The sequence below is a fragment of the Plutella xylostella genome, chromosome 19, assembly GCF_932276165.1.
Source record: "Plutella xylostella chromosome 19, ilPluXylo3.1, whole genome shotgun sequence".
NCBI classification, from domain to species: domain Eukaryota; kingdom Metazoa; phylum Arthropoda; class Insecta; order Lepidoptera; family Plutellidae; genus Plutella; species Plutella xylostella.
In genome coordinates, this window is record NC_063999.1 from 8,893,172 (window position 1) to 8,919,936 (window position 26,765).

Below are 26,765 nucleotides of genomic sequence, written 5' to 3' on the forward strand. Positions count from 1 at the left end.
GTTTATTTGTACCAACATAAGACTATAATTTTATGTAACCACCCTTTCTTTTTCAGGAGACCATAATCCCTCTCCTCCTCATATACGGGCTGACCTACCTAACCAACACTTCCAACACCAATCCCAAACCGGCTATGGGTCGCGTCGGTGGCAATAGGACCGCCATGGACTTAGGCCTCTACCGGCGGATGGGAGATAGCTCTGTGTTGTACAGAGTTAATGTTTCGGAGCCGAGGAATGTTGCGGGGGTCACTAGGCGGTTTGATAATGCGAGGGTGGATGTTATGAGGGGTAGTGAAGGTATGTTTATTTATATCTATCAGATCTATCTTAATCCTTATTTATTTTGTAACTGTATAATGGTAGATTTTAGTTAGAACGGTGGTCAGTTTATAAGGAGGCCTTTGCCCAGCAGTGGGGCACGACACAGGCTGCATAAAAAAAACTGTATAATAATATGTACTGTTGATGTGCATGACTGTTTTTAAAACGATGGGCTAGGTCATAGACTTAGTATATACTAGCGTATAGACGAACAAAGCGAGCGAGGGAGAAGAAAATCCCTTACGGAAATTTGGCAAGATAGAAAAGGATAGCGAATCCAATGAAACTGTGACTGGTTTTGAATGACAGAGCGTCACAATTCAGCACGCGGAAAATCAACACCTTAGTATTTTGGATTTTTTGCGTACATCGTGGTTTATTTTCAGTAAATCTAATTGTATTCAACAATAGTAACATCTTCTGCGAGTGATTGTGGTGTTAATCATAGAAATAATCCTGAAAATTGCACATTTCACAGGTAAATACCAAAATCGTCATCACTGCTATGACGCGTATATTTTTGGTTAAAACATGTCTTTTATCCTGTATTTAATATAAAATAATGCCAATGCTGTTGTTTACTTTCATATTTTGTGTATGTGTAAGTCCATTTGTTAATAATTTACAAGATTTTAGTAGATATATTTTTCATCAATTTATTTTACATGTACGCTAGGGATTGACTCAAATTAATCGATATCATTATCGATATTTTATCTTGAATGTTAGCTATAAAAATAAGTCAGGGCAAGGCACATCTTTTAACAAATACATAAACTAATTATTTTCCATAATTTGTCCAACAGATTCCCTCTATAGATATTATAATAAGCCGAAAGTGGTTGAAATAAGTTGGACGCGTTGGTTGGAATCCAAAGAAGAACTCTACCATTTGCAGCAATTCGACTTAAGAATAAATGTAAACTTCATAATTTAGGAAACGAAACTGTAATGAACCAGTTAAATAAATAAATATGTGGGAACATCTCAGACACGGCCATCCGAGACAGAGCCTGTAATATGGGTCAGACAGCTGATATATCTAAGATTGTTCTGTTTAAAAGTCAATAAAATAAGGAGCGATGAAAAAAGTGTTTTTATTTTTATTTATGCATTTTTTACACTATGTCAAAATTATAATCTGGACAACAACAGTCTATGGAACAACTCTCCAAGGGTCGAACATCGAACTTCAATAACTTATCGATGGTCCTCCAAAGTAAAGAAAGGTACATCACTAGCTAATGCACACACTGAAAAATCAAAATTGGTCACGTTTTATCGAGCTGTCAGTTCGTCTATACGCTAGTATATACTAAGTCTATGGGCTAGGTTTTTCTCCTAGATGTGGTGCGTTGAACTTAAAACCATCGCACAATCCTTGCTGACTCGATTTCATTACAATATTTTCATGTGCTAGTTAACTATTAAAGGTTATGTCGATTTCCCAATAGTTACATGCAGTAAACGTACAGTTGATACAGTAAACATACAGTTAATACAGTAAACGTACAGTTGATAGTCGACAACCCATATTATTATCAATCTAAGTTTTGAAACCGATAATAACAGAATCCTATTACATTCCAGACATATCAAAGCTAGCCGCGCAAAACCATCTCCTCTCAATCATCGATCTAAACGACACGGACGCCAAGGTCCACTTCACAACGATCGTGCGCCACGCCGCCCCTACCGGCCTGAACTTACTCTCCAACATGTTAGCCTCTATCTACCTGGACGACGCGGCGCCTGATGCTATCACTACGTACAATGATCCAGTCATCAGTGGAGTGACAAGGAGAGAGGCGGCGAGGATGGTGAAAGGGAAAGAGAAGGAGATGATGATGAGTTGGATGTGTTTTGTTTGTTTATGTAAGTGTTGAAAATTATGATATTATTATATTTAATAGGAAAACTTAGGTTAAGATGCTAGGGAGGCTTAGGAGAGAGTATTGTAGCGCTCCTTGGGACAAGCCTATGCCGATTTCACTGGGATTGATAAATTGATGATGATTCGTACCATTTTAGCAACCCCATCATTGCCTTATGCTACGTTTGCTGGTCATTCGGCAAATAAGATCGGCCATTTTAGCTTGCTGAGATAAAAAATATGTACATTACGTACTAACTACTACTATAAACTTTCTGAAATGTTTTCATTTACCTTATTTTGTGTAAGTAATAATGGCACATATGCAAACTCCAATATCTGCTGCACATTTTAGCGGTTCACAAAAGTCACGATCAACTTATTCAACTTTCCCCACCAGGCCTCCACCTAGCAGTCCTTAGCAACGTGGTCCTGGCCATCCGTGAGCGCGCGACCGGCTCCCGCGCCTCCTACATCATGTGTCGAGTCACACCGACTATCTACTGGCTCAGCTCACTGGCCTATCAGCTGCTACTGGCCACGGTGGTGGTGATGTTGCCGACGTTGGCCATAGTGGCTCTTGCTGAGACGGACAAGAGTGTGGACTATGTCTTCATATGTGAGTATCATTAGCTATTGACTCCGTGCCTCCTACATCATGTGTCGAGTCACGCCGACTATCTACTGGCTGAGCTCACTGGCTTATCAGCTACTACTGGCTACAGTCGTGGTGATGTTGCCAACGTTCGTGATAGTGGCTGTTGCTGAGACGGACAAGAGTGTGGATTATGTCTTCATATGTGAGTATCATTAGCTATTGACTCCGTGCCTCCTACATCATGTGTCGAGTGACGCCGACCATCTACTGGCTTAGCAGTCTGGCGTATCAGCTGATGTTAGCTACAGTCGTGGTGGTGTTGCCAACGTTGGTCATAGTGGCTATTGCTGAGACAGATCAGTCTGTGGACTATGTCTTCATACGTGAGTATCTACATGTAGCGTGGATTCATCACCTACTGGCTCAGCTCACTGGCCTATCAGCTGCTACTGACCACGGTGGTGGTAGTCCTACCGACCTTGGTCATAGTGGCCAGCGTTGAGAGGGACCAGACTGTGGACGGGACCTTTATTAGTGAGTACATGTAGGACCACATTACGGTCCTTGTTCCATTGTCTCGGTTTGCGTGCTCATGTAATATTTAACTTTATGAGCTATCTACAAAGCTACAGTCCTTGTTCAGTGTGACGCTGTCCGCAAACGCGTGGCGAAGCCCACTACGGTCCTCGAATTTACTATTGTTACTCTACTTTTTCTCTATTCACAACGCCACCCGGTCCTTGTTGCAGTGTAGCTATTTGCCACTCTGCCGTTGCACAATCAAATGCTATTCTATTTGAAACTGTATGTCTATGTCTACGACCGAATGGCGTAGTGGTTAGTGACCCTGACTACTGAGCCGGTGGTCCCGGGTTCGATTCCCGGCTGGGGCAGATATATATATATAAACACAGATATTTGTTCTCGGGTCTTGGATGTGCCCGTAAAATGGAAATAGGCCCGCCCCCTATTACATTGGGACTAACATAACACTCTGGCGAAAAGTGGGTGAAGCAATGCACCTCTGCCTACCCCGCAGGGGAGTACATTAGTACAAGGCGTGAGTGCGTGTTTTTTTTGTCTATGTCTAATCCAAACGGTCCTTGTTCCAGTGTCGATATTCGCGAGCGCGTGGCTGGGCACGCTGTCGCTCCTGGCCTTCATGTACGCGCTCAGCTTCTCGATGGGCCCCGTGAAGACGCAGCTCATTGTGCTGGTGCTTGTTGGGCTGTTCGGTGAGTTTGTTATTTACTTACTAAAAATGTTATAAATTGTATATGCGTCAGTCGTAAATACACAGCCGGGCAATGATAAAGTTCCACTCAAAAAATTCCGACAACAAACGAACCCAATTTTCAAAGATTTAATGTAAAATTGGAACAAAATATTCTGTTAAATGTAGTTCAATGTTGCTGAAGGCGTAATTAAGCTAGCCTCTCCCAAGTAGGACCACAACACTCAGTCACCGGCCTTCCTCATCCAACTAACATATACAAAATGTTCCAAAAGTGGTATACTAATAAAGCTGAAATGCTCTTTTGCAACACCACGTATAAAATTAGCTTTCCTTATATTCGGGACTAGCGACGGATATACAGGGTGTCCCAAAAGTCAACGTCATCCCTTAAAGGGCTGATAGGTCGGCTCATGAGAGGCCACAATATCACAATATGACCTTAGTAAAAACTCGATACTTTACGAGATATTGACACTTATATAAATTTGCTGAAAATCGACACCTTGGCTTGGATCAATAGCAGGGCTATACAGGGTGATGCAACACCAAACAAATTCTAACAATATGGATTTTTGTACCGGCGGCACGCAAAAAACTGATCCAAGGTGTCGATTTTCAGCAAATTTATAAAAGTGTCAATATGTCGAAAAGTATCGAGTTTTTACTTAGGTCATATTGTGATATCCTCTCATGAGCTGACCTATCAGCCCTTTAAGGCATGACGTTGACTTTTGGGACACCCTGTATATAACAATACAATACAATACAATACAATACAATACACTTTATTTGCACCAAGAACAAAAATTACAAAAAAAAAACAAAACTTAAAAATAAAACAGTACAAAGAGGCGGCCTTATTGCTTATAGCAATCTCTACCAGACAACCTTTGGATGGAAGTGAGTGAGTCTATAATGATTGTGAGGTGAACAATGCAGTTACAAAGGTATTACAGTGAGCAAAATATGATTAAAAGATAGACTTCGAGCAAATCATGAGTTTAACCATAGAATAACGAGACTAGCACTTTGTACTTGTTATTCTATGGTTTAACTAAAAAATCGATCGAAAACTGAATTTGTCTAATTTATAAAGATTATATTTCTTTTCAGGTATCTACGCTGCGGGTGAAGTGATGCGCACTCTGTGGGACGCCAACCTCACTCTGTCTATAGTGAAAAAAATAATAGTCAACCTCGGCAAGATCATACCCGCACATCACTATATGACTTCTTTGATGAAGGTGCGTAAATATTTCTCGGAGTTCATATTTTACCTCTACAAGATTCGCTTCTCATGAAAATTTTTTGCAAGGTTTATTTTCCAATTTATACCTATTTTGTCATTTATGAAGAAGGAAAACGACGTGATTAGACCTTAGGCGATGGGCATCATTTCTGCTATCTATATATAGATAACGAGCCAGTTGCATGAGCATAGCATATAATAAATTTAGGGTTTTTTTTATATTATCTTCTTTTCATTCTTCCTAGCCTTCTTCTTATTTAGGGCCTCATTCACTCTACACTCCCTCATGTTTTCTTTCACTCACTTCACTCGATAGACTATAGTTTATTTGTCCAACAGTCGGGCGAACTGGCTCGTCTGAACTCGCTGTGTCGCAACAACCGGGGCCTGTGCCCCGCCATCCCCGTGTCGCCGATGGAAGAGAACTTCGACTTGAAGACTTGCTGTGAGTACCTTCAGAGCTATAGTAGCACGGAGCGCATCTAAGACGTGACAAAAGTTATCTGTCGCGCTCGCTCTTGAGGCTTCGCGATGTGAGAGAGGGAGAGAGATGCAAAACTTTTGTCTTTATTTTTGCCTTATCACGAAAAACCGCGGCACATTCGGATCGATACTCGAATCGATATGAAATGCATTAAAAAAGGCTGCACAGGTATGCACAAAAGTATGGGCACGGGTCTCCTTTCAATGTAGGAAGGAGTTTAGGCCTAGTCCACCACGCTGGCCTAGTGCGGGTTGGTGGACCTCAACACAAGCAAGCTTGTACTGAGAGAGTTGCCGGATAAGTGGGCAGCCCGACTGTCAGATGTTTTCAAGCTGCACGAAGCTCTGACTACGCTTAACGACTGCTGTCGAATCTTGACAAACTATAAAGTTCTCCCCATTCGTAAAGGGCCCATTGTAACGTAACTGTTTATGTTTCAGGCAACACAGGCTCCGTGATATCGACGTTCAGCGGCCACAAGCTGTCGCCCCTAGGAGACTGGTTCATAATGATCATACTCTTCATGATCTACATGGTGAGTTTACCGAGATTGAAAAGGAAAAGTGTTACTGTATGTTTGGTATGCGTAGGTGTCTATCTTTCATTTAGCTCGAGTGCGTTGCATTTTTTTATTTGGTGATTTGATTGAAAGACGTGTCGTGACTTTGTCGGCTACTGATGCTAATCTGACTGGCCATTCCTTTCACCAAGGTGACAATACCTCACTAGCTCTTGTGTTTGTCATCAACACGATAAAACGTAAATCATTAACTTTGTTATTAGGTTTCCGTACCTTAAAAATGTAAAAATATACCTTATAGGATCACTTTGTAGTCCGCCCGTCTGCCTGTCTGTCACCCTTCTCCTAATTTTATGTTTTCCTTCCACACTCCAGGGTCTAACAATCCTCACGCAATACGGCTACCTGTCCGGCGGCTGGGACTATTTCTTCAACACTCTGCTCAAGAAGTACAAGCCGCGAGAGTCGCCCTACGACAACGCACATGTCAAGAACGAGGCGGCCTATGTAGCCAAGACTGTTGGGAAACGTAAGTTTGTGCTATGCACATAATAAAAATATTTTTTCAAACAATAAAATTGCTTGTAAAAAGCATGTATGTACATATGTAGGTAATAAACATAATGTAGTAATTAGTATACCGTATAATCAAGTAAGGTAGGTTTAGTTAGGTACATAAAATACAACGTTTCATAACAATCAAATTCATGAGAAAGATTTAACTGTTTCAATTCCTGAAACGATAGTTGTTCAAAAGATAAAAGATAAAATCTAATCATTTCCGTGTAGGTTTAGCATTAGGTTAGGTTTTACATGTATTAATCTTGCTGCAGTTATATTGTAACAAAACAAATGCAATCTCATTATATTTTCAGCACAATCGGGGATACAAGAGTCTCTATTGGTCCACGATTTACACAAGAACTACTTCAAACTGTGCAGCAAGAGCGTCAACGCCGTACGAGGCATCAACCTCACCGTCAAGAAAGGTGAGTCTTTATTATATCTACAGGGTCTTGCAAGGGGGTGACTCAGGGGGTCATACTGAACAACTTTTGTTTTACAAGTTTTCGAAAATCTCGTAGAACAAAAGTTGTTCAGAATGTCCCCTGTATACCACCTGTTACAGGGTCTTGCAAAAGTGGTATACTAAGCCAAAAGGGGGTGACTTGGGGGGTCAAGCTAAAGATATGTATACCCCCCAGCTCCAACAGTTTGATCTTCAAAGTTACAGATGAATAAGGAGTCAGTTGAAGAATCTTTATTCGATACATACAAGGAAACACAATCTATTAAGGACCTACATATGGCATAAAGTGCTATCGGTAGGCATATTATTAAGACATTATCATCTTTGGATAACAACATTACATTGGACTAAAAATAAAGTTTTACCTTTAAAAGTATTACACTTCCGACTAACTACCGGCAAATCAACACTGGAGGAAGTTGGCAGAGGAGAAGCTTAGTGCATTTACACGATTGAAGAAGAAGTACTTTCGGTTGGATTCGGAAGCTAAATAGCTATATTTATTATTATTTATTTTATTCGCAGGCGAATGCTTCGGCCTACTAGGCGTGAACGGCGCGGGCAAGTCCACCACGTTCAAGCTGCTCACCATGGAGGGCACGCCGACGCGAGGACGCATGTTCGCCAACGGACACTTCCTGAACGGGAAGCAGAGCCATGATGTGAGTTAAAAATGAGTGATTTCAGAAAGGTGTTGATTTTTATTAGTTAAATAGCTGTTCCGCGCGCTTCGCTTCGCCTTACAAAGTTTTCCCGTGCGAATTCCGGGATAAAAAGTAGCCTATGTTCTTTCCCAGGGTCTAGACCGTATGTATACCAAATTTCATTCAAGTCCGTTCAGTAGTTTTGGCGTGAAAGAGTAACAGACAGACACAGTTAGGATTGAACTACTACATCTAGGGTTGTTAACGACACGATAAGATTAAGAACAGCTTTGATTAATTAAACGACTGTCTAGAGTGCACCGGACGCGTATGTGTAAGGTACAGAATAGTACAGATTATACTTACGTAACTACTTTCATACACACAACCTGTTGAAGGTAGGAAAATAATGTCAAAATCGGCCCTTTCTGATGGTGTTGCTATTCAAGTTCCAGCTTACCAGTTCAGTTCCAGTTTTAATTTCTTGTAACCCTAACTAATGGGCAAAGTGGAAGGAAAGAGAAGGCCTGGAAGGAGAAAATTGACGTGGCTGTGCAACATCAAAGAGTGGACCGGTGTAAAAACCGTGAAAGAAATCTTTAAAACAGCCAGGAATAGAGAGCGCTGCAAAGTGCTGACTGCCAACCTCCAATGAACAAGAAGAACCCTAACTAATTATGCCTTTTATTCCTTACTTCCAGTACCTATGGTCGGTGTCCTACTGCCCCCAACTCCTCGGGCTGGACGAGTTCCTGACGGGGCGCCAGACGCTGCGGCTGCTGCTGACGCTGGCGGGGCTGCGCGCGCGCGACGTCCGCGCAGAGACGGACGCCTGGCTCGAGGTCGTCGGTGAGTGGTGACCCCGACGTGAGTTCCTGACGGGGCGGCAGACGCTGCGGCTGCTGCTGACGCTGGCGGGGCTGCGCGCGCGCGACGTCCGCGCAGAGACGGACGCCTGGCTCGAGGTCGTCGGTGAGTGGTGACCCCGACGTGAGTTCCTGACGGGGCGACAGACGCCTGGCTCGAGGTCGTCGGTGAGTGGTGACCCCGACGTGAGTTCCTGACGGGGCGACGTCCGCGCAGAGACGGACGCCTGGCTCGAGGTCGTCGGTGAGTGGTGACCCCGACGTGAGTTGTTGACGGGGCGGCAGACGCTGCGGCTGCTGCTGACGCTACGTCCGCGCAGAGACGGACGCCTGGCTCGAGGTCGTCGGTGAGTGGTGACCCCGACGTGAGTTCCTGACGGGGCGACAGACGCCTGGCTCGAGGTCGTCGGTGAGTGGTGACCCCGACGTGAGTTCCTGACGGGGCGACGTCCGCGCAGAGACGGACGCCTGGCTCGAGGTCGTTGGTAAGTGGTGACCCCGACGTGAGTTGTTGACGGGGCGGCAGACGCTGCGGCTGCTGCTGACGCGACGTCCGCGCAGAGACGGACGCCTGGCTCGAGGTCGTCGGTGAGTGGTGACCCCGACGTGAGTTCCTGACGGGCGACAGACGCTGCGGCTGCTGCTGACGCGACGTCCGCGCAGAGACGGACGCCTGGCTCGAGGTCGTCGGTGAGTGGTGACCCCGACGTGAGTTGTTGACGGGGCGATAGATGCTGCGGCTTCCAATGCTGTGCAACGATTAAAGATTTTAGAACCTCCGTTTGCGTTAAGTATCGTCAACTGTCAAAATGAAAGCAAATTTGTTAGTCCTAAATGTGACTACGTTGTTTGCTGTTCTTGTATGAGCCACTCATACATGAGACTATTTGATGACAGCGCGTACATGCGCGCCCTCAATTAAGGAAGTCGTGACATCTTTGTAAATACACGATTATTACATTTACGACTATTATAAGTTTAAGCTTTAGTACATTATAGACCTTTATACGTATCGGTTATGTATTCATTGACACCCTGACATCCTGACATCTCTAATTGACAATAATCTTATACAGAGTGTGACATTGCATACCGCTCTGTACAGTTCTTTTTCCATAATATGTTTGTTTAGTATCGAATTGCCACGTGATCCTGTGATAGGCCCTCAGATCTTGCAGATTTAAAGAATAACGTAACCTTAAGATTTCGAGTAGAAACCGCCTGGAGGAGGCCACCGTAGACGCCGTCGTCCCACGCCGCGAGCTGCGACCGCAAGGCCTGAGCTCGGCGTGGCGCACGTTTTTAAAAGACTTAAGTACCACCTTACGACAGCAACAAGATAATAACCGTAATCTTATACTCCGCAGGTCTAACAAAATACGCGGACAGCCCAGTCTCAACCTACAGCGGGGGCTGCGTGCGGCGACTAGGAACAGCGGGGGCGCTGTGCCGGCGCGCCCCACTCGCGTTGTTGGACGAGCCCACGGCCGGCGTGGACCCCGCGTCGAGGCGCCGTGTGTGGCGCGCGTTAAGGGCCAACAGTAGCGGGAATAGCAGTGTGTTGATATCTTCGCATAGGTAAGCCAATAGCAATAACTAAGCTAACAATGATTCATCTCACTCTATCTAGAAAGCTTCGAGAGACATGTTCACCTCTCGTTTGTTAAAACAATAGCCTATAGCTTCGATGGTGGCTGTGCCGGCGCGCCCCACTCGCGTTGTTGGACGAGCCCGCGGCCGGCGTGGACCCCGCGTCGAGGCGCCGTGTGTGGCGAGCGTTGAGGGCTAATAATAGTGGGAATAGCAGCGTGTTGATATCGTCACACAGGTTGACACAGTTTTGTTCTTAAATCTATTTTATTAACAAAGGAGTACCGAAATACTTTTACGTTGCGATTACACATAAACATACAATGTAATACCCGAAGGGGTAGTCAGAAGTCACCCGCTTTCACAGTTCATTTGTTCTCACGTGAAAGGTCGCAAGCCGTATTGCGGTTTTATGAGGGCGCTGATATGGGCACTGACTGACGCAATTTATCACTGCGTTGGTCCTAACAATGATCCATCTCTCTCTATCAATATAAAAAAAATATGCGAGTGATTAGTACCTAATGCTACATATCTCCCGCAGTATGGACGAGATGGAAGCCCTCTGCCACCGCATCGCGATCCTGAACCAGGGCTGGGTGTGTGCCCTGGGGGACCTGGGCACCCTGCGCCGCGACCACGCCGCCGGGCACTCGCTGCAGATCAAGCTGAAGCGAGGTACGGTTTGTAGTCGTGGCGCTGAGGTGAAGTATGGTTTGTAGTTATAGATCTGAGGTAAAGTATGGTTTGTATTGGGACAGCTGAAGCGAAGTACGGTTTGTTAACTGCATTCATTCATACTTGGCGTAAAAGGTTGTAATGTAGCAGCTCGGCAGGGGCTGGTCTGGATCACCGGGGAGCGACCCCTGGGCGAATCGACCTGCCTGGCCTCCCCCGAGAGTAGGGGTTGGGTGCTATATTGTAATGTGATACTTACCCTTATGACTAACGTCCCTAGTGCTTAGGGTTGGTACCTACCTAATAACTCTCAATTAATATGTACCGGGAAGCGGTCTTAGACTAGCTCAGCTTGACGCCGGCCTCTGAAGGAGTGCCTGGTCGCCTGGGGGATCTACAATGACCGTGAAGCGGTCCTAACTATCCTGATCTTGATCCTGAGGCCCCTGGAGGGAAATAACCTCGGTAGGTGTACGGGGTGAGAATTAATAACACCGATTAAATAGTGTAACACAATTGAGGCGGCACTGGACCCGCTTTATTTACAATCAAGTTAACTTATATATCTAAGGTACTTACAGCTTACGTACTTAATATTAACACACTACACAAATGCACAAATACTTATCACGATTATTGATATTTATATTGGTCGGGCCCTGAAGGGGCCTACGCGGATGTTCCTATCTTAATAAGGGGAAGGATACAGGGTACAGGAGGTCGGGCGAATACCGGTGGTGCGTGTGGACTTGTTCCAGGGTTTGTGGAGTGTATTTGTGTCGACAAGAATGTGGCTGAAGGCCGGTGTGTGTTCGGTGATTGTATAGTTCGGTACTTACACAGATGCTTTAAACTAGGCAACCCAGGCATCCATGTACGTATCCGGGGGACCTCGGTCCGCTAATTAGGTAGCCCACTGTGTCGGGTCTAGTCGGGTATACGGATGCTTTAAACTAGGCACCCCAGGCATCCATATATCCGAGAGACCTCGGTCCGTTGAGCAACCTACCTCGCGGGGAGACCGGTGTTGTGAGATTAGTGTGCGTGAATAGATTACTTGAATAGATATGGGTGCGGGGAGGGATCTCGGGGACGGAATGATCACTCGTCGGAGTAGGAGGTGGCGAATGGTGCTCTAGCGGCGGTCCGGCGGCTATTTATAGGCGGGTCGCCCCGCGCCCCTTGTATTCTCCGGAGTCGTCTGTGTGGTGCCCCGCCTCGTCTCGCACACGCCGGGCGCTCTTGTGGCTGCGGTGTGAGGGTAGGTGTGTTGGACGGTTGGTTTGTAACGGCTCGTTACATTCTCCCCCCTCAGCAGAAGAATTTTTACCTGGTAAAAATTCACAGGTCATGTAGGTACATACAAGGAAAAATTAAGAGAATGGTGCATGTACTGGTGCATTTGTTTACAAACGGGTTCCTACTTTATCATCTGGATTCAGGATATATTTTATTTACTTAGATATTTATATCAGGTTAATTTTACACAGTATAATATTATTAGCTTTGGTAAAAAAAAGTTACACGGTATTGTCCATGAGCATTTCATCCCTGCTTGGTGCCGGTAAGTTCGGACGGAAACGGTATATTATATTCGGGATTCTTTTCTACATAAAAGATGTGAATATTTTGTTTTTTACAAGACATGAGCAAGGATAAAATGCATGGTTGGTTTTACTTACATTGTAGGCTATGTGTATATAACTTATTGTGTACTGATATACATTTTCCTGTTAATTACATTAGGTATACGGTTTCAGCTTTACGGTTTTAAATTGTTTACATCCTAACTAATATTATAAATGCGAAAGTCACTGTCTGACTCTCCTACTATAGAATAGATTTAACACATTAGGTTTTGTATTTATTTCAGACAACTGAAAAACTTTAATACCGCGATGTAGGATCTTCATATTAATTCGCCTCGGTTCCATACAAGCTCTCTGTATTGCGCTTTTAGTGCCATCTGTTGGTTATATCCGGAACTGTCTGTCTGTCTGTCTGTCTGTTACTCTTTCACGCCAAAACTACAGAGCGGATTTGAATGAAATTTGGTATACATATGGTCTAGACCCTGAGAAAGAACATAGGCTACTTTTTATTGCGAAACGGAGGTTGTAAGGGGTTAAAAGGGGGGGTTAAAAGTTGTATGCGAATACTTAATTTTAAAAGATAAAAATACTACGGCTGACTGGCGTAGTGGTTAGTGACCCTGACTGCTATGGCGAAGGTCCCGGGTTCGATTCCCGGCCGGGGTAGATCTTTTTTTAAATAAACTTTATATTTAAGCACTTGATGAGCAATAATTAAACATTTTGTTCTAGCGTTTTTGAAACTTCGATCTGTGTATGTATGTAGTATGAAGTTCGTCATTTTTGAAGATAAAAACATTATATTTTGTATTTAGGCACTACATAATCACAAAAAAATAATAATTAGCATATAAAAAAAACCCAGTGTGGGGGTGTAATATAGGGGTTGAAAGTTTTATGGGTGTTGAGTTTTAGAAGTTTAATTTATATAGTAGCTATGTCCGCTCCTAGATGGCGTTGTCGGATCGGATATAGATCGCGGTATGGTTTGATTTTAGCTAATGTACTTATAGTTTGTATGTATTTGCAGTAAGTTTTTAAGGTCCTCGAAAACAACCCAATAAACGACTGTACTTTTCAATACGTTTAATTCATTGTCATTTGGTTCTTATGCGTCATTTTTGAAGATAAAACCATGAAACTTATTACGTAGGTATTTTAGGAAAATATGCAGAGATTTTCTATACGGAATTCCCATGACTGACACGCACAGGCTAAACGTAGCGTAGGCACTTGAAATTAGGAAAGGACGTAGCTTAGGTACCGTATTTTCCCACAAAAACCGGAGTTAGCGGTTGAAATTCGGCATTAACTTAGGCTGTTTTTAACAGCATGCGGATTTGATCACGCACGCGGGATTTCCCCGCATGCGTTCATACAAGTATTCATTGTGACGCGTGGAATATGCACACGAGATGCGGGAAAATGGCGTGCTATCCCACGTGCGTGATGAAATCTGCATGCTGTTAAAACAGCCGTAAAGCTTAGTTACAATAGGATATTGCAAGATACCTAGATGTTTTCAATCTAACATGTCTGCACACCTTAGTAAAGTTATGGTTCTGTTTTGAAAAATGGGAGTTAAAGTGAAAAAAAATAAGTAAGTAGTATGAAAAAAACCAAAACTGCATAAGTTAGATGCTTGAAATTAAACATTTATAAATTACTATTCTGCCATTGCTATACAAGTCTTTGCTCAATGAAGTCATGAAAATCATTTTTAGTCAAGTATCTTCGTACTTATTTGTCAACTTTCATCTAATTTAATACCACCATGGCATGTTATTGGGTAGGTAGTTCGGGAGTAGTCCACGGCAAAATAATTTTAAGGCGAAGCGAAGCTCGCGGGCAACAGCTAGTATGAAATAAATTAAAATTTATTTATACGGCATGTGCCCTTGCGCTGAAATTTACTCGGTCGGTTTGACACTTGACATTGACTTGACAACTAAAATTCTAACCTGTGTACGTTCACAGAGTAACGTATTGGGCTGCGTTCAAAAATATAACAATCTTTGTTCTAAGCATGTTCTAAGTCTGAGCTAAATTTTTACTTGTGACTTGGATGGAAAAAGGTGGATGTTATAATTTTAACATGTCTGTGTGTCTATTATTTACTTATGTTATATTATACTACGGACGGACGGTGTAAAATGTGTGCATTTGCGTTTACATTTTTACCTATTTCTATATTTTTAACACAGATTGCGGTTTTACGGTTGTATATCTATAATTAAATTACAAATTATACATAATAAAATTTATACGGTACGGTACGGGATGACTAGGTCATAATATATACAAATGTTTAAACTTTTTACGGCTATTTATCTTCAATCTTCATTATGTTGATGATTGAGGGTAGGTTTGGAATAATCGGTTCGTTCGGCATCGCATGAGTACCGCGGCTAGGCACATCTGGCGATGGGTGATGACGTCGTCGGTAGGTTATTACTGCTTCGGTTCGGTGGAATTTGGTTGCAGCGAGTTTGATGACGATGATTTTAGTCGTTCTTTGTACTTTTTCATGTGATGAAGAACATCTTTGTACATCCCGGGCCAATAATATGTTTCGGCAATGCTTTTTAGGATTTTTCCCGTGGTCACGTAGCCTGTTGTTGTCGGTTCATTAAGGTGTTGTTCGATAATCGACCTTCTCTTCAGTGTCGGAACGCATAATTTCCACTGCGATTGTGCATTGATCTTGACCCCGTACGCCGGATTTACAATTCGTTTTTGGAGTGAGCCGTTTTTAATTGCGAATGTTGGGTCATTTTCTGGTGATTTTCGGGTTTCGGACATTTTCCTCTCGAACCATTCTTTTCGTTCCTGGATTGAAGCTGTGTCGGGATATCTTGGTGGCTGTTGTTGGTTAGGTTTTTTCTTTTGCTTGCGGGATTTTGATTTTCTAGGGCCGGTCAATTTATTATTGTTCGGTGGTGTTGTTTCTGGTGCGACGACTTCGGTGACTTTCGGTGTAGTTTCGGTGTTGTTGTTCCAGATTATTGTGGCTCCTGCCTTTCTTAGGAGGTCTATCCCTATGATAACTAGGTTTGGCGGTGAATAAGCTGGTAGCACGAAGAGTTCGTGTATTATTTTTCTCTGCCGTATCTCGATTTCTGGGTCTATTCTGAGCTTCACGTCCATGACTCTGCCGTCTGCGACGGTTACTCGCATCCCTGTTACTGTTTCTTTGTCGGCGTTTGTCGAGTTCTCTTCATAAATGTTTCTACTTATGTATGATCTGGTGGAGCCTGTATCAACTAACGCTCGGTATATGATTTTACCTATTTTTACGTCTTCAAAAATTCGTTGTTCTGGTCGGTTTTCTTCGGCGGTTATGTTCGTGTCTCCGAACTTGGTTTCTCTTCTGCAGCAGTTGCGCGTTAGTCTCCCGAGGACTCCGCATTGGCTACAGAACAGTACTTGCCTGCCCCGGCATTCCTTGTGTGAGTGGCCTGCTTTGCCGCAGTTCCAGCAGCACGTGGTCCTGTCGTATTTTTCATGTATTTTACGAGGTTCTGGTGACGTTTCTGGATGACTTTTCGGTGTCTGGCGGTGTCGGTCTGGTCGGTGGTTCCACTGTTGAGATGAGGATTCTTCTGTGATCTGCTCGTACTCGGCTGCCTGTCTTATTAATTCCCCGAGGCTGGTGAAGTCTTGCTTTTTGATGTAGTACTTGTAGTTCGCGTTCATGTTTTCGTAGACTCTTTCTTCTTTTTCTTTTTTGGTCATTTTTCCGTACCTTCTCATCAGGGTTTGTATGTCGGTCAGGTAGTTGACGAAAGATTCACGGTGGTGTTGTTTTCGTGCGATGATCATCTCAAGCAGGTTTTTCTCGTATCCCGCCGGGTAGAAGAAGAGTTTGAATTCTTCTAGGAAGTCCTCCCACTTTTTCCAGTTGTCTGAATTATTTCTGTGCCACAACAGCGGTTTACCTCTTAGTACTTTAGGTAGTACCTGGAGTAATCGGTCCTGCGGGACGTCACCTGACGACGTCAGTTCATCCAAACGCTCGATGAACTCAACCGGGTCGCATGCGGTGTCGAACGATATATTCCATTCCCTCACGATGGATGACAGGTTCAGCTGGCTCGCGGTTCTGGTCTGGTCTTCGGATGTCATCTCGAAGGTCTCCTCCTCTTCTTCTCTGATGTGGTCGGACAGCTGCTTCCTCAGCTTGTCTACGGTTAAATTTACGGTCGGTAGTTTCCTCTCCCTGCTTTCCCTTATTAATTCCTCTTTACTAAGGTTATAAATCCAAGAAGTTGGCATTTGATGCTGTATATTTACCTAATATAAAGCGGGGCCAGTTTGCAATCGGTTACTACAACTTAAATAAAAATGACCAACAAAATTTTATTTGCTCTTTACTTTTGAATTGTAATTTTTGTGGAACGGGGTCGGTCGGTCGGTTGTCGGTCTATTTTTAGAATGATTACGGGTAGATATTTAAGTTGAACGGTTAGTCAGTCGGTTGGTTATTTCTAGTGAATTACGTGTTATTACGGGGGGCTAAATAGTATTAGATATTAATGAGGATATGTGGATTTTTCGTTGGGCGCCAAATGTAATGTAGCGGCTCGGCAGGGGCTGGTCTGGATCACCGGGGAGCGACCCCTGGGCGAATCGACCTGCCTGGCCTCCCCCGAGAGTAGGGGTTGGGTGCTATATTGTAATGTGATACTTACCCTTATGACTAACGTCCCTAGTGCTTAGGGTTGGTACCTACCTAATAACTCTCAATTAATATGTACCGGGAAGCGGTCTTAGACTAGCTCAGCTTGACGCCGGCCTCTGAAGGAGTGCCTGGTCGCCTGGGGGATCTACAATGACCGTGAAGCGGTCCTAACTATCCTGATCTTGATCCTGAGGCCCCTGGAGGGAAATAACCTCGGTAGGTGTACGGGGTGAGAATTAATAACACCGATTAAATAGTGTAACACAATTGAGGCGGCACTGGACCCGCTTTATTTACAATCAAGTTAACTTATATATCTAAGGTACTTACAGCTTACGTACTTAATATTAACACACTACACAAATGCACAAATACTTATCACGATTATTGATATTTATATTGGTCGGGCCCTGAAGGGGCCTACGCGGATGTTCCTATCTTAATAAGGGGAAGGATACAGGGTACAGGAGGTCGGGCGAATACCGGTGGTGCGTGTGGACTTGTTCCAGGGTTTGTGGAGTGTATTTGTGTCGACAAGAATGTGGCTGAAGGCCGGTGTGTGTTCGGTGATTGTATAGTTCGGTACTTACACAGATGCTTTAAACTAGGCAACCCAGGCATCCATGTACGTATCCGGGGGACCTCGGTCCGCTAATTAGGTAGCCCACTGTGTCGGGTCTAGTCGGGTATACGGATGCTTTAAACTAGGCACCCCAGACATCCATATATCCGAGAGACCTCGGTCCGTTGAGCAACCTACCTCGCGGGGAGACCGGTGTTGTGAGATTAGTGTGCGTGAATAGATTACTTGAATAGATATGGGTGCGGGGAGGGATCTCGGGGACGGAATGATCACTCGTCGGAGTAGGAGGTGGCGAATGGTGCTCTAGCGGCGGTCCGGCGGCTATTTATAGGCGGGTCGCCCCGCGCCCCTTGTATTCTCCGGAGTCGTCTGTGTGGTGCCCCGCCTCGTCTCGCACACGCCGGGCGCTCTTGTGGCTGCGGTGTGAGGGTAGGTGTGTTGGACGGTTGGTTTGTAACGGCTCGTTACAAGGTAAAGAAATAAACTACAGCTTAAATCACAGACATATGACACAAATGGAATATGAATAGGAATTATTATTTTTGACACTGATAAAGACACGAAAGGTATGACCCAAAAGTTGATCATATGATCTACCTATTGACAAACAGTATGTACACTTGGTGGTACATTAATATTTTTTCGTAGAATTCATTGGTTTAAATGTTTTATTTTAATACCTCTCCACTTTTAGGGTCAAAGTTTTCCACGCTCAGTAAAGACGAAGCTGCTAGTTCACGATATAGAGAACCTGAAACTACTTCAGGTATATTCATTTCTCAGGTTGACATTAACTATTTTGATGAATCCATGATATTATTTTATTCGTAAAATTTTGTACTTAATTATATTTATTATGTCATCATCTTGGTAGGAGAACAGTAGAGAAATACTGTATAACTAGTTGTAGTATGTACTCAATCATTTATTGCATCCATAAATTTTACACGGGTGTTAAATACTTTGAATTATGTACTAACGTTAACTACACGTTATGTATAGTTGTATAGTGTATCTAATAAAAAAAACACATAAATTATAGACTTTCTTTATAAATTTAATAACTGATCCATATTCTCTGTTCTTTATATTTATTTATTAGTACATTATAAGTAATGCCGTGTAGCTGGTTTCTTATAAATTTATATTTAAAAACTTACTTAAACTATCTTATACTACTATTTACAGAAACAACCGATGTCCAGATGCAGAAGTTAAAAGAAGATATAAAGCAAAAATTCAAATGCACCCTCAAAGATGAACATAAGGTACGTAACAAGCAGATTATCACTACTAACGAACCAATATATAAAACCCTATCATAAAGCTCCCTACTCTTTATCCCGGTTTTCCCACGGGAATTCGATGTGAAGCTCACACGGAAAAATAAATACCAGATAATAATACTTCCTTACTTATTTTCCGCAGTCAATGCTGTATTACAACATCGATGAAAACCTGCCATACAGCGACATGTTCACTCGCATAGAGGAACTGAAGGCGGGTCACTCTATCATCGAAGACTACACCGTTCACGAGATGACTCTAGAAGAGGTCTTCCTGAACCTGGCCCACGGTAATGAAGCCAAGAAACAACAGGTCTGAGGAAGGAATAATTGGGTTGGGCCGTATACAGAAAGATTGCTTTAACTGGTAGAAAAGATTATATTTTGTTTCGTTGGTTTTGGACCTTACTTAGTGACGTAATTTGTTAATGATCATAAAAAATATACTGATCGTCTATTGCACCTATCGTATTGGTTGGTGTATTTTTTGCCTAAACCCATGAAGTTTAGTTCTCTTTCTTCTCTTGGTACAGCTGTAAGTTAAGCATTAGTACTGTCTGTATACGGCCTAAGTCACTAAATGTACGGTATGGTAAATCAGACACATTTCAAAGGAAACTTGAAACTTTGATGGCACTTTTAGTTTAGCCAGTCAAAGTATGTTTTATTCTTAAGGCTCTGAATCCACCACTTAATTCCATTGTATGGTAGAAGGTAGAATGGATTATGGTTATTATACATTCTTATAATTTTTTCACCGTCAATGAAATTGTGAGACTGTGATGATGGTTGAAGGGGATGCTCAACAGATGGCAGATTCCCCTTAAAAACACTATTAATTAGAGTATTTAAGCAAGAGGCTAACTGTGCTACCACAATAAACTTTAAACACTGTTTAAGTAGTGTTTAAAACGAAATTTGACAGATGTTGTAGGCGTTTGACAGCGCTAAACATCTGTTAAATACTGTTTAAGTTTTTGTGGTAAGGCCCTAAATGTTTAAACTAAGTTATGTTATTGTGCTTTTTTTCTTTTACAAAGCTACGTGGACCGCATGAAAATTTGAAGTAGGCATGCCCTAATAAGGGTTAGTTAGACAAGTCGGGCTAATGATAAAAATATATATCAAGAAATAGTAATTAATTAATCTATAATCTTATGGTTCTATTACGAGCTAAGCTCTCTCTACGTTGTTTTTAAAATGGGAATGGTGTTTCAAAACGTCCATATTCAAATTAATGATAAAGCTAAGTCTACACTCATTTATACAATATTTATCTATTGAAAATGTGCACCAAATATTAAATTGAATATGGTTTCGAAATTACTTCTATCTTTTATATGAAACTGGTAAGGGTCTCGAAGTAATGTATGGGTAACCTTAAAAAACGATAACTTACTATCTATTTTAAGGCGTCAGGACATATCTATCTATGCTCTAAATATATTTTAATCTTCTATACACTTAGCATAGCCTTTTGTATTTTTTTGCAATGCTATTGGTCTTACTAATTTTGTTTACGTGTTAGGCATTAGGCACATATGGTGTAATAAAATGGAGCAGTTACAAGTATTATTATATGAAATGATATTAATATTTCTGTTCGTCGTAATGATATTTACTTATTAATAGGTATTATTCCATGTGTAATGGGCATATAAATTGTAGTATTCTTGGATGTACCTTTATTTTTTAACTCTTGCATATAGGTATACTTTAAATGGTAAATAAGTGTTACAAGTATCAAGGCGTACTTTTTTATGTATAACTTTTTTGTTTGCAAGATTTTTTCAATTTGTATTCTTAATTACCTAAAGTGCCTATGCTACAAGTTAATTAAGTTCTTTTCATACTTACTAAATTAAATTGATATTGCCTTTGTCCAACGGTAGATGGCCACGGGCTGGTGATAATGAATTTAACATCTAGCAACCAAACACAACACAACCAACCAAAGTATTAAAATAAGTAGGGGCTAGATAAACTAAATATTATGACTTTATAATTAATCAAGTTTATGAATTTTATTTAAAATAATAATATTAATTAAATTACAATGAGTCATTCCTGTTTAACTTTTACAATAGTATTTTGGGTTATTTTTAAGTAAAACTATTATGTAAATGGGTATTGATTAGCAGATATAACGCGATATATGTTTTTTTATTATTTAGATGTTGGTGATATCTTATTCCTTATTTAATAGTACTTATTATTTTAACTAAGTAAGTGAATATAAGGCTCGCTTATAAATTCTTCTTAAAATGTAAAGACTGCATTTACACTACACCTAAGTATATTATCTCAATAAATTAATGAATTGTATGTGTATAACTATGTGTTTTAATGGTTCGTTCGATAGGCTTTGAGGCAACGCTTGTATTGTCTGCAAGATTTAATTTCAGATTTTAAGAGAAGTAAAGGAGAGGCCCCATTGTTGCGTTGCGTCTTACCAAAGGAAAGGTCAAAAAATATAAATAGCTGCGACGACGCAACGCATCAATGGGACCTCGCCTTTACTTATCTCGCTTTCGACGCCAGTAATAGGTTCGGGAGGTGTGTCATAGACTACATGTCCCAAAATCCCAAAGTGTCGTGAGTGAGATTTTTTGATAGCTCATAAAAAAGTAGTTCCAAAGTCATCCGATAGGCGGCCAGAGACGAGCGATTTGTGTAGCGTTTACGTAATGGTGTTATTTTATTTTCTAGAACTGTGGAATTTTCAATGATTCTTTGTATTAGCTCAAAATTAAAATAAAAAAATAATAAGTATGTAATTATAATTCTAATCACTGGCAATAAAAAACGCTTGTCGAACCACTAATGCCATCTATGATTTTTGTAAAAAGCTGTCAGAAAATCTTCCACTGTACCGATTTATATTGGTCACTTGCGGGTAGAACGAAATCTTTACGCAAGCAAGCACCGGCTCATTTTTGTGTGAGCGGCAGCGGTGAGCAGACGTGCCAGTGAGGGAACAGTGTCGTGAGTGCGAGGGACCCCGCCGTGTGCAGCCGAGGCGGGTGTGATGGCCCGGTACCGTCACCAGCCAGCGCAAAGGTAAGTGACCTTTCTATTTACTGTTTTCCTGTGTTTTATGATTGAATTAAGTATCTAGCCAAGGCCAATATGCGCCAAAAAAAATACTTAACTTCCGTTTGAAAGTGTATTTTTTTAAATCTGTTACGTTTTACGCTATCTTCATGCTAATTCGATTTTTTAGAGCCTACCTCCCAATACCCAATACCTAGGATGTAGGTAGATTATGCTCTTGGGCCCATAACCAAGAACATAACCTTAAACTTCTATATCCATGTTACACCCATGTGTAACGTATTATGAGAACAGACAGATTCTAGATATTCAGTGCGCCGTAAGGAAAGGAAAAAGGCCCTTAAATGATCAGCCCAAGAGTAAGCCAGGGGAACAGTCCCACATGTACCGTCCCAGTGAACAGCCCAGCTAGCCCGGGGTGGCAATAGGGAGGTCAAAGGTCACTGGGAGAGAACCTTAAAGTAGGTAGATACTCACCATTACAAATTAAGTATGGGATCCCTACCCCCACCCTAATAGTCTACATTTATCCAAGTTTTTCAAAATAAAAGGGTGTAGGGTCTCTACTCTACCGATTCAATCGTAACAAGTTACAATTTAACAATGTAGGTAAGTGTTTCAGTACCCCACCTACTTAATCTAATTAGTACAACCGTTACATAATTATATAAAGTATAAATAAGCTTATATCTTCTTAGTAGACTGAAGGTTTCAATTATTGGGGATATTACCTACTGAGGATAAAATAAAATTCAAAGTAACATTTATTTATTTATTTCTTATTCGCATACTAAATACAGCTATTTGAATAATTTAAGTTATTTAAGTTGTAACCACTGACCGACACTAATTTACTCAACTATAAATGGCGAAAACTAAAGATACAATACAAGTATTGTGTACAATCAAGGTCAAAGTTGCGTGTGAATATTATAATAATAAATAACATGATTTCATTTACTGAGAAGAAATTCCACTTTTGTTCTGTTTTGTCAGGCAGGTATATAAATATACCTAAATATTGTTTAAAATGCTATAAAGTTTACTTACTAAATGCATAACAGGCAAGGTAAATATGAATCTATTAATTGGGGCATTAAATATACATTTTAAATATTCATTAAGAATCTTGAACTTTAAAAGCACTATGTATTTTCAAAAAATAGTAAGCACTTATCAAAATAATGATAGTAAAATGAACTTGCCCCCAAGATGACTGATGATGATATTATCATGTCATACTATAATTATAATTTTATATTTCAATGTCCTCCATGTAAAACAATATTTTATATCAGTATATTTTAGTTCACAATATCTATGAAATATTTTCGTAATAAGCCTTGGTAACTCAAAAACAATTTTATTGCAAACATCAACTTCGTAAGTAGGAACATAATATTGTGACTATTAAAATTTAGGTAGGATTAGGTTTTTTATTGTATACTTTTTGTACTAATAGTGGGGAGAAGCTCAACTGTTTTAGTATTATTTTTACTTATTTATCATATTCATAAAGTTGACATTTAAACTCTCTACTTAATATAAATAAGTCCCCTCACTAGAGTTCTTAAAATCATTGTTAGACTTACAAATCAATGTTCAAGGTGATGTTTTTTTGATGATAAAAAGTACATTTTGTTAGCTGATTAACTACCATGATATGACAATACAAAAGGAAAATCAACACCAATCTTAAATTACAAAGGTATCAATGATAAAGATATACAAACCACTCATCATTACAAGTCAAAACTAATCATAAATGTAATAAATATCACTGTAGAACCACTAGTACCTATGTTAGCTGAAACATTTATGATATCTGAATCTAAGTAGGTTTACTAAGTCATTGTCATTACCTACTATTTAACATTAATAATAAAATATGTATCAACATCCTGCATCTAGTATACCATTACCTAGAACCTACAAATAACACCAGGTGCTTAGCACTAACAGGTACCTATTCTGTTGCACTGAGCTCTATCACTTCTTCTAATAAATTACAGTTGATCTTATACTTCATTTACTTAATATTACATTGAACGCCTATGGAATTACTATGCCTCATTTGGGTCTTAACATAATCTTTGATCTTTCACATAGGGAATGGCAATGTTACACAACATTTAGCTACCTCGTTGTCACTCTTAATACTCCTACACCCTAGTTGCGTATACTGACCATGCCGGCATCACTGAACACATCCTTGACATCTTCAAATACCTGTTCTGGGGGAGACTCTGCATTGATCTTGCGGACAAGCCCCATCTGCTCATAGTGCTGTACAATAGGCAGGGTGTCGTTGAGGTATGTGTTGAACCTCTTCTTGAGGCTGTCGAGGTTGTCGTCCGACCGCCCGCTGCCGGCGGCGCCGCGGCCCAGGCAGCGCTCGATGCACAGCTCCTGCGAGCACTCAAAGAACAGGATGAACAGGAGCTTGGTCTTGTCGGACATGACGCGCTCCCAGCCGTCCAGGTTGTCCTTGTTGCGCGGGAAGCCGTCCACCAGGAAGCGCTCCCGGCCCGACTGCTGCATCGCCTTGTGGATGAGCGAGCACGTCACCTCCACCGGCACGATCTTCCCGTTGCGGATCTTCTCCTCGATCATCTCCCCGAACTCCGACCCGGGCCGCTGGCGCTCCTCGCGCAGCAGGTCCCCCGCCGACAGGTGCACGAACCCGTATTCCTTCGAAATAAGCGAGCACTGCGTGCCCTTGCCGGCGCCCGGCGCTCCCAGCACGAACACTACTTCAGGCACCATTTTGTTGAGATACGACGATAGCGGCCGCACCACCCTACTCAACATGAAACTGCAGGCGACTGAGTTGTTATAGATAATTAGTGGTTTTAGAAAACATGCGCAAAGCTACAACTCAGCTTTTTGACGTAATTTGACGTTTTGAAGATGACGTTTATCAGTATGGAGAAGAGAGATGTTGCCATACTAAAATATTTCAAGGGCGTGTTCAGATTGCGTTACCTACTAACAAAAACCGCAGCGTCGTCAACGACACGGACGTTTCTATAAAACTACCGTGCGAGTTTTATTAGTTTCGAAAAAATCCCATGTTTCTTTTACAATATGCCGCTTTGGTTTCCAATGATAATGTAAGATCTATTATTATTACACATCGCGATTCACATATCACGGGGCGCAAGACAAGACTTGGTAAAAGGTTTATGTCGCGCATTTCTGTCATGTCTTGCCTGTGTGCAAGTGTACTTTTCAGTTAGTATAGGTACTTCTTGATATTCGGAATATCTTCCCAGAAAAAAAACGGCCTGGTTCACCTAATTTTGTAAAATATCTTCGGAAAGCACCAACTAAATAACTGCATTATTATACCTTGTTTCACGAGGAAAGACATCTGATACAAACTAAAACTACCCTTATTCGAATGTAATAAGGGTCCTTTCAGATAATATGTGGGGACATCTCACACACGGCCATTCGACCCGAAGCTAGGCAGAGCCTTTGTTATGGATATCGGAGAGCTGATATATCTACATAAATACATCGATAGATACATATTAATGGACAACATTTCAAAAAACTAAAGCTGCTATAAATCGAAAACCATTTCTAGATTTAGCTCTAAAGGCCACAAAAAAAATGTTTTTGTATTTTTTGGATGTATCATTTTCGAGAAAATCATAAAATAGTTAAAAAGTGCTGATGACGTCATGCATCAGGTGCGGAGCATTTTGATGATCAAAGCCTATAGATTTAAAAACAAAGTAACTGTCACTTTCATTTTTGATTGAATTTGACGTTTTATCGTGACGTTGTTGTTTATTTGGGTAATTTTCATTAATTCTGTTCTGACACTTTCTGACTATTTTTTTATTTATTATTAAGAGATGACCTCTATATAATATGTCCCAGAGCATGCCACCGCCTACACAGCTGAAAAAATGCTTCTGCTTATTTTTTTAACATGATAGGTACCTACTTTCCATCATCAGAAATATCAATGTCATTTGAAAATGACCCATTTGTTGGTTGGCATGTAAACAAAGTTTAAATGTCACTTGTCAGTGTCATTTATGTTTTTTTTCGAGACTCAGGCAATAGACAAAAATAAAAATTGAGCCTAATATGTGACGTCACTTCCAGTTTTAAAATAATTAACTTTAACCCTTAATCAAATATAGGGAAATTATTTCCCACTTGGTCTGAATCGAAAAAAATATTTTTATTTTTTTACTGGTTACTCTGATCAATATCAACATTAGAAACAAAATAATCTTGATTAAGTTATAAATTTTATTAATGCAAACACTTTAAAAAAAACTGCAAGCTGTCATCGTAACATCATAATAACAGGCCAACACAAAAAATCACCAGACACCAATCTTAAAGACAAGCGGCGAAAAGATTTAGTTTTCAACATTGCTAGATGTAATACTGTGTTTGCACAAAGATTTAAAACATTCTTAAGCGCTCATGTTTAAAACAAATTAAATAGAT

At 41.2% G+C, this 26,765-nt stretch overlaps 2 protein-coding genes and 2 long non-coding RNA genes across 4 annotated transcripts in view; 2 read left to right on the plus strand and 2 right to left on the minus strand.

Moving 5' to 3' along the window:
- LOC105388627 (ATP-binding cassette sub-family A member 2) overlaps positions 1-20,059 on the plus strand; it is a 39,434-nt gene extending 19,375 nt beyond the window's left edge. The window contains 15 exon segments of the mRNA XM_048627944.1: positions 57-300; positions 1,915-2,199; positions 2,598-2,816; positions 3,908-4,030; positions 5,146-5,276; positions 5,621-5,726; positions 6,206-6,300; positions 6,661-6,814; positions 7,161-7,274; positions 7,841-7,977; positions 8,661-8,931; positions 10,193-10,403; positions 10,960-11,093; positions 19,138-19,217; positions 19,378-20,059. Of these exon segments, the coding sequence (XP_048483901.1) occupies positions 57-300; positions 1,915-2,199; positions 2,598-2,816; positions 3,908-4,030; positions 5,146-5,276; positions 5,621-5,726; positions 6,206-6,300; positions 6,661-6,814; positions 7,161-7,274; positions 7,841-7,977; positions 8,661-8,931; positions 10,193-10,403; positions 10,960-11,093; positions 19,138-19,217; positions 19,378-19,554 (2,481 nt within the window). The 3' untranslated portion in view covers positions 19,555-20,059.
- LOC125489940 lies at positions 500-1,650 on the plus strand. The gene is made up of 2 exons (XR_007267346.1): positions 500-802; positions 1,131-1,650. It is a non-coding gene; the product is annotated as an uncharacterized LOC125489940 (long non-coding RNA).
- On the minus strand, positions 11,592-12,879 carry LOC125489935. Its single transcript, XR_007267340.1, has 2 exons — positions 12,776-12,879; positions 11,592-12,423 (listed from the first exon to the last, which is right to left on the minus strand). It is a non-coding gene; the product is annotated as an uncharacterized LOC125489935 (long non-coding RNA).
- A 2,988-nt stretch (positions 20,060-23,047) lies between the features above and the next one.
- LOC105390962 (UMP-CMP kinase) lies at positions 23,048-25,193 on the minus strand. The gene has a single exon (XM_011562359.3). It carries the CDS (start codon positions 25,098-25,100, stop codon positions 24,459-24,461), a length of 642 nt encoding a protein of 213 aa, XP_011560661.2. The 5' UTR covers positions 25,101-25,193; the 3' UTR covers positions 23,048-24,458.
- Positions 25,194-26,765: the final 1,572 nt, after the last annotated feature.

Bases quoted from the DNA above. Each gene is read 5' to 3' on its own strand.
- LOC105390962 (XM_011562359.3), bottom strand. From the start codon at position 25,100: ATGTTGAGTAGGGTGGTGCGGCCGCTATCGTCGTATCTCAACAAAATG.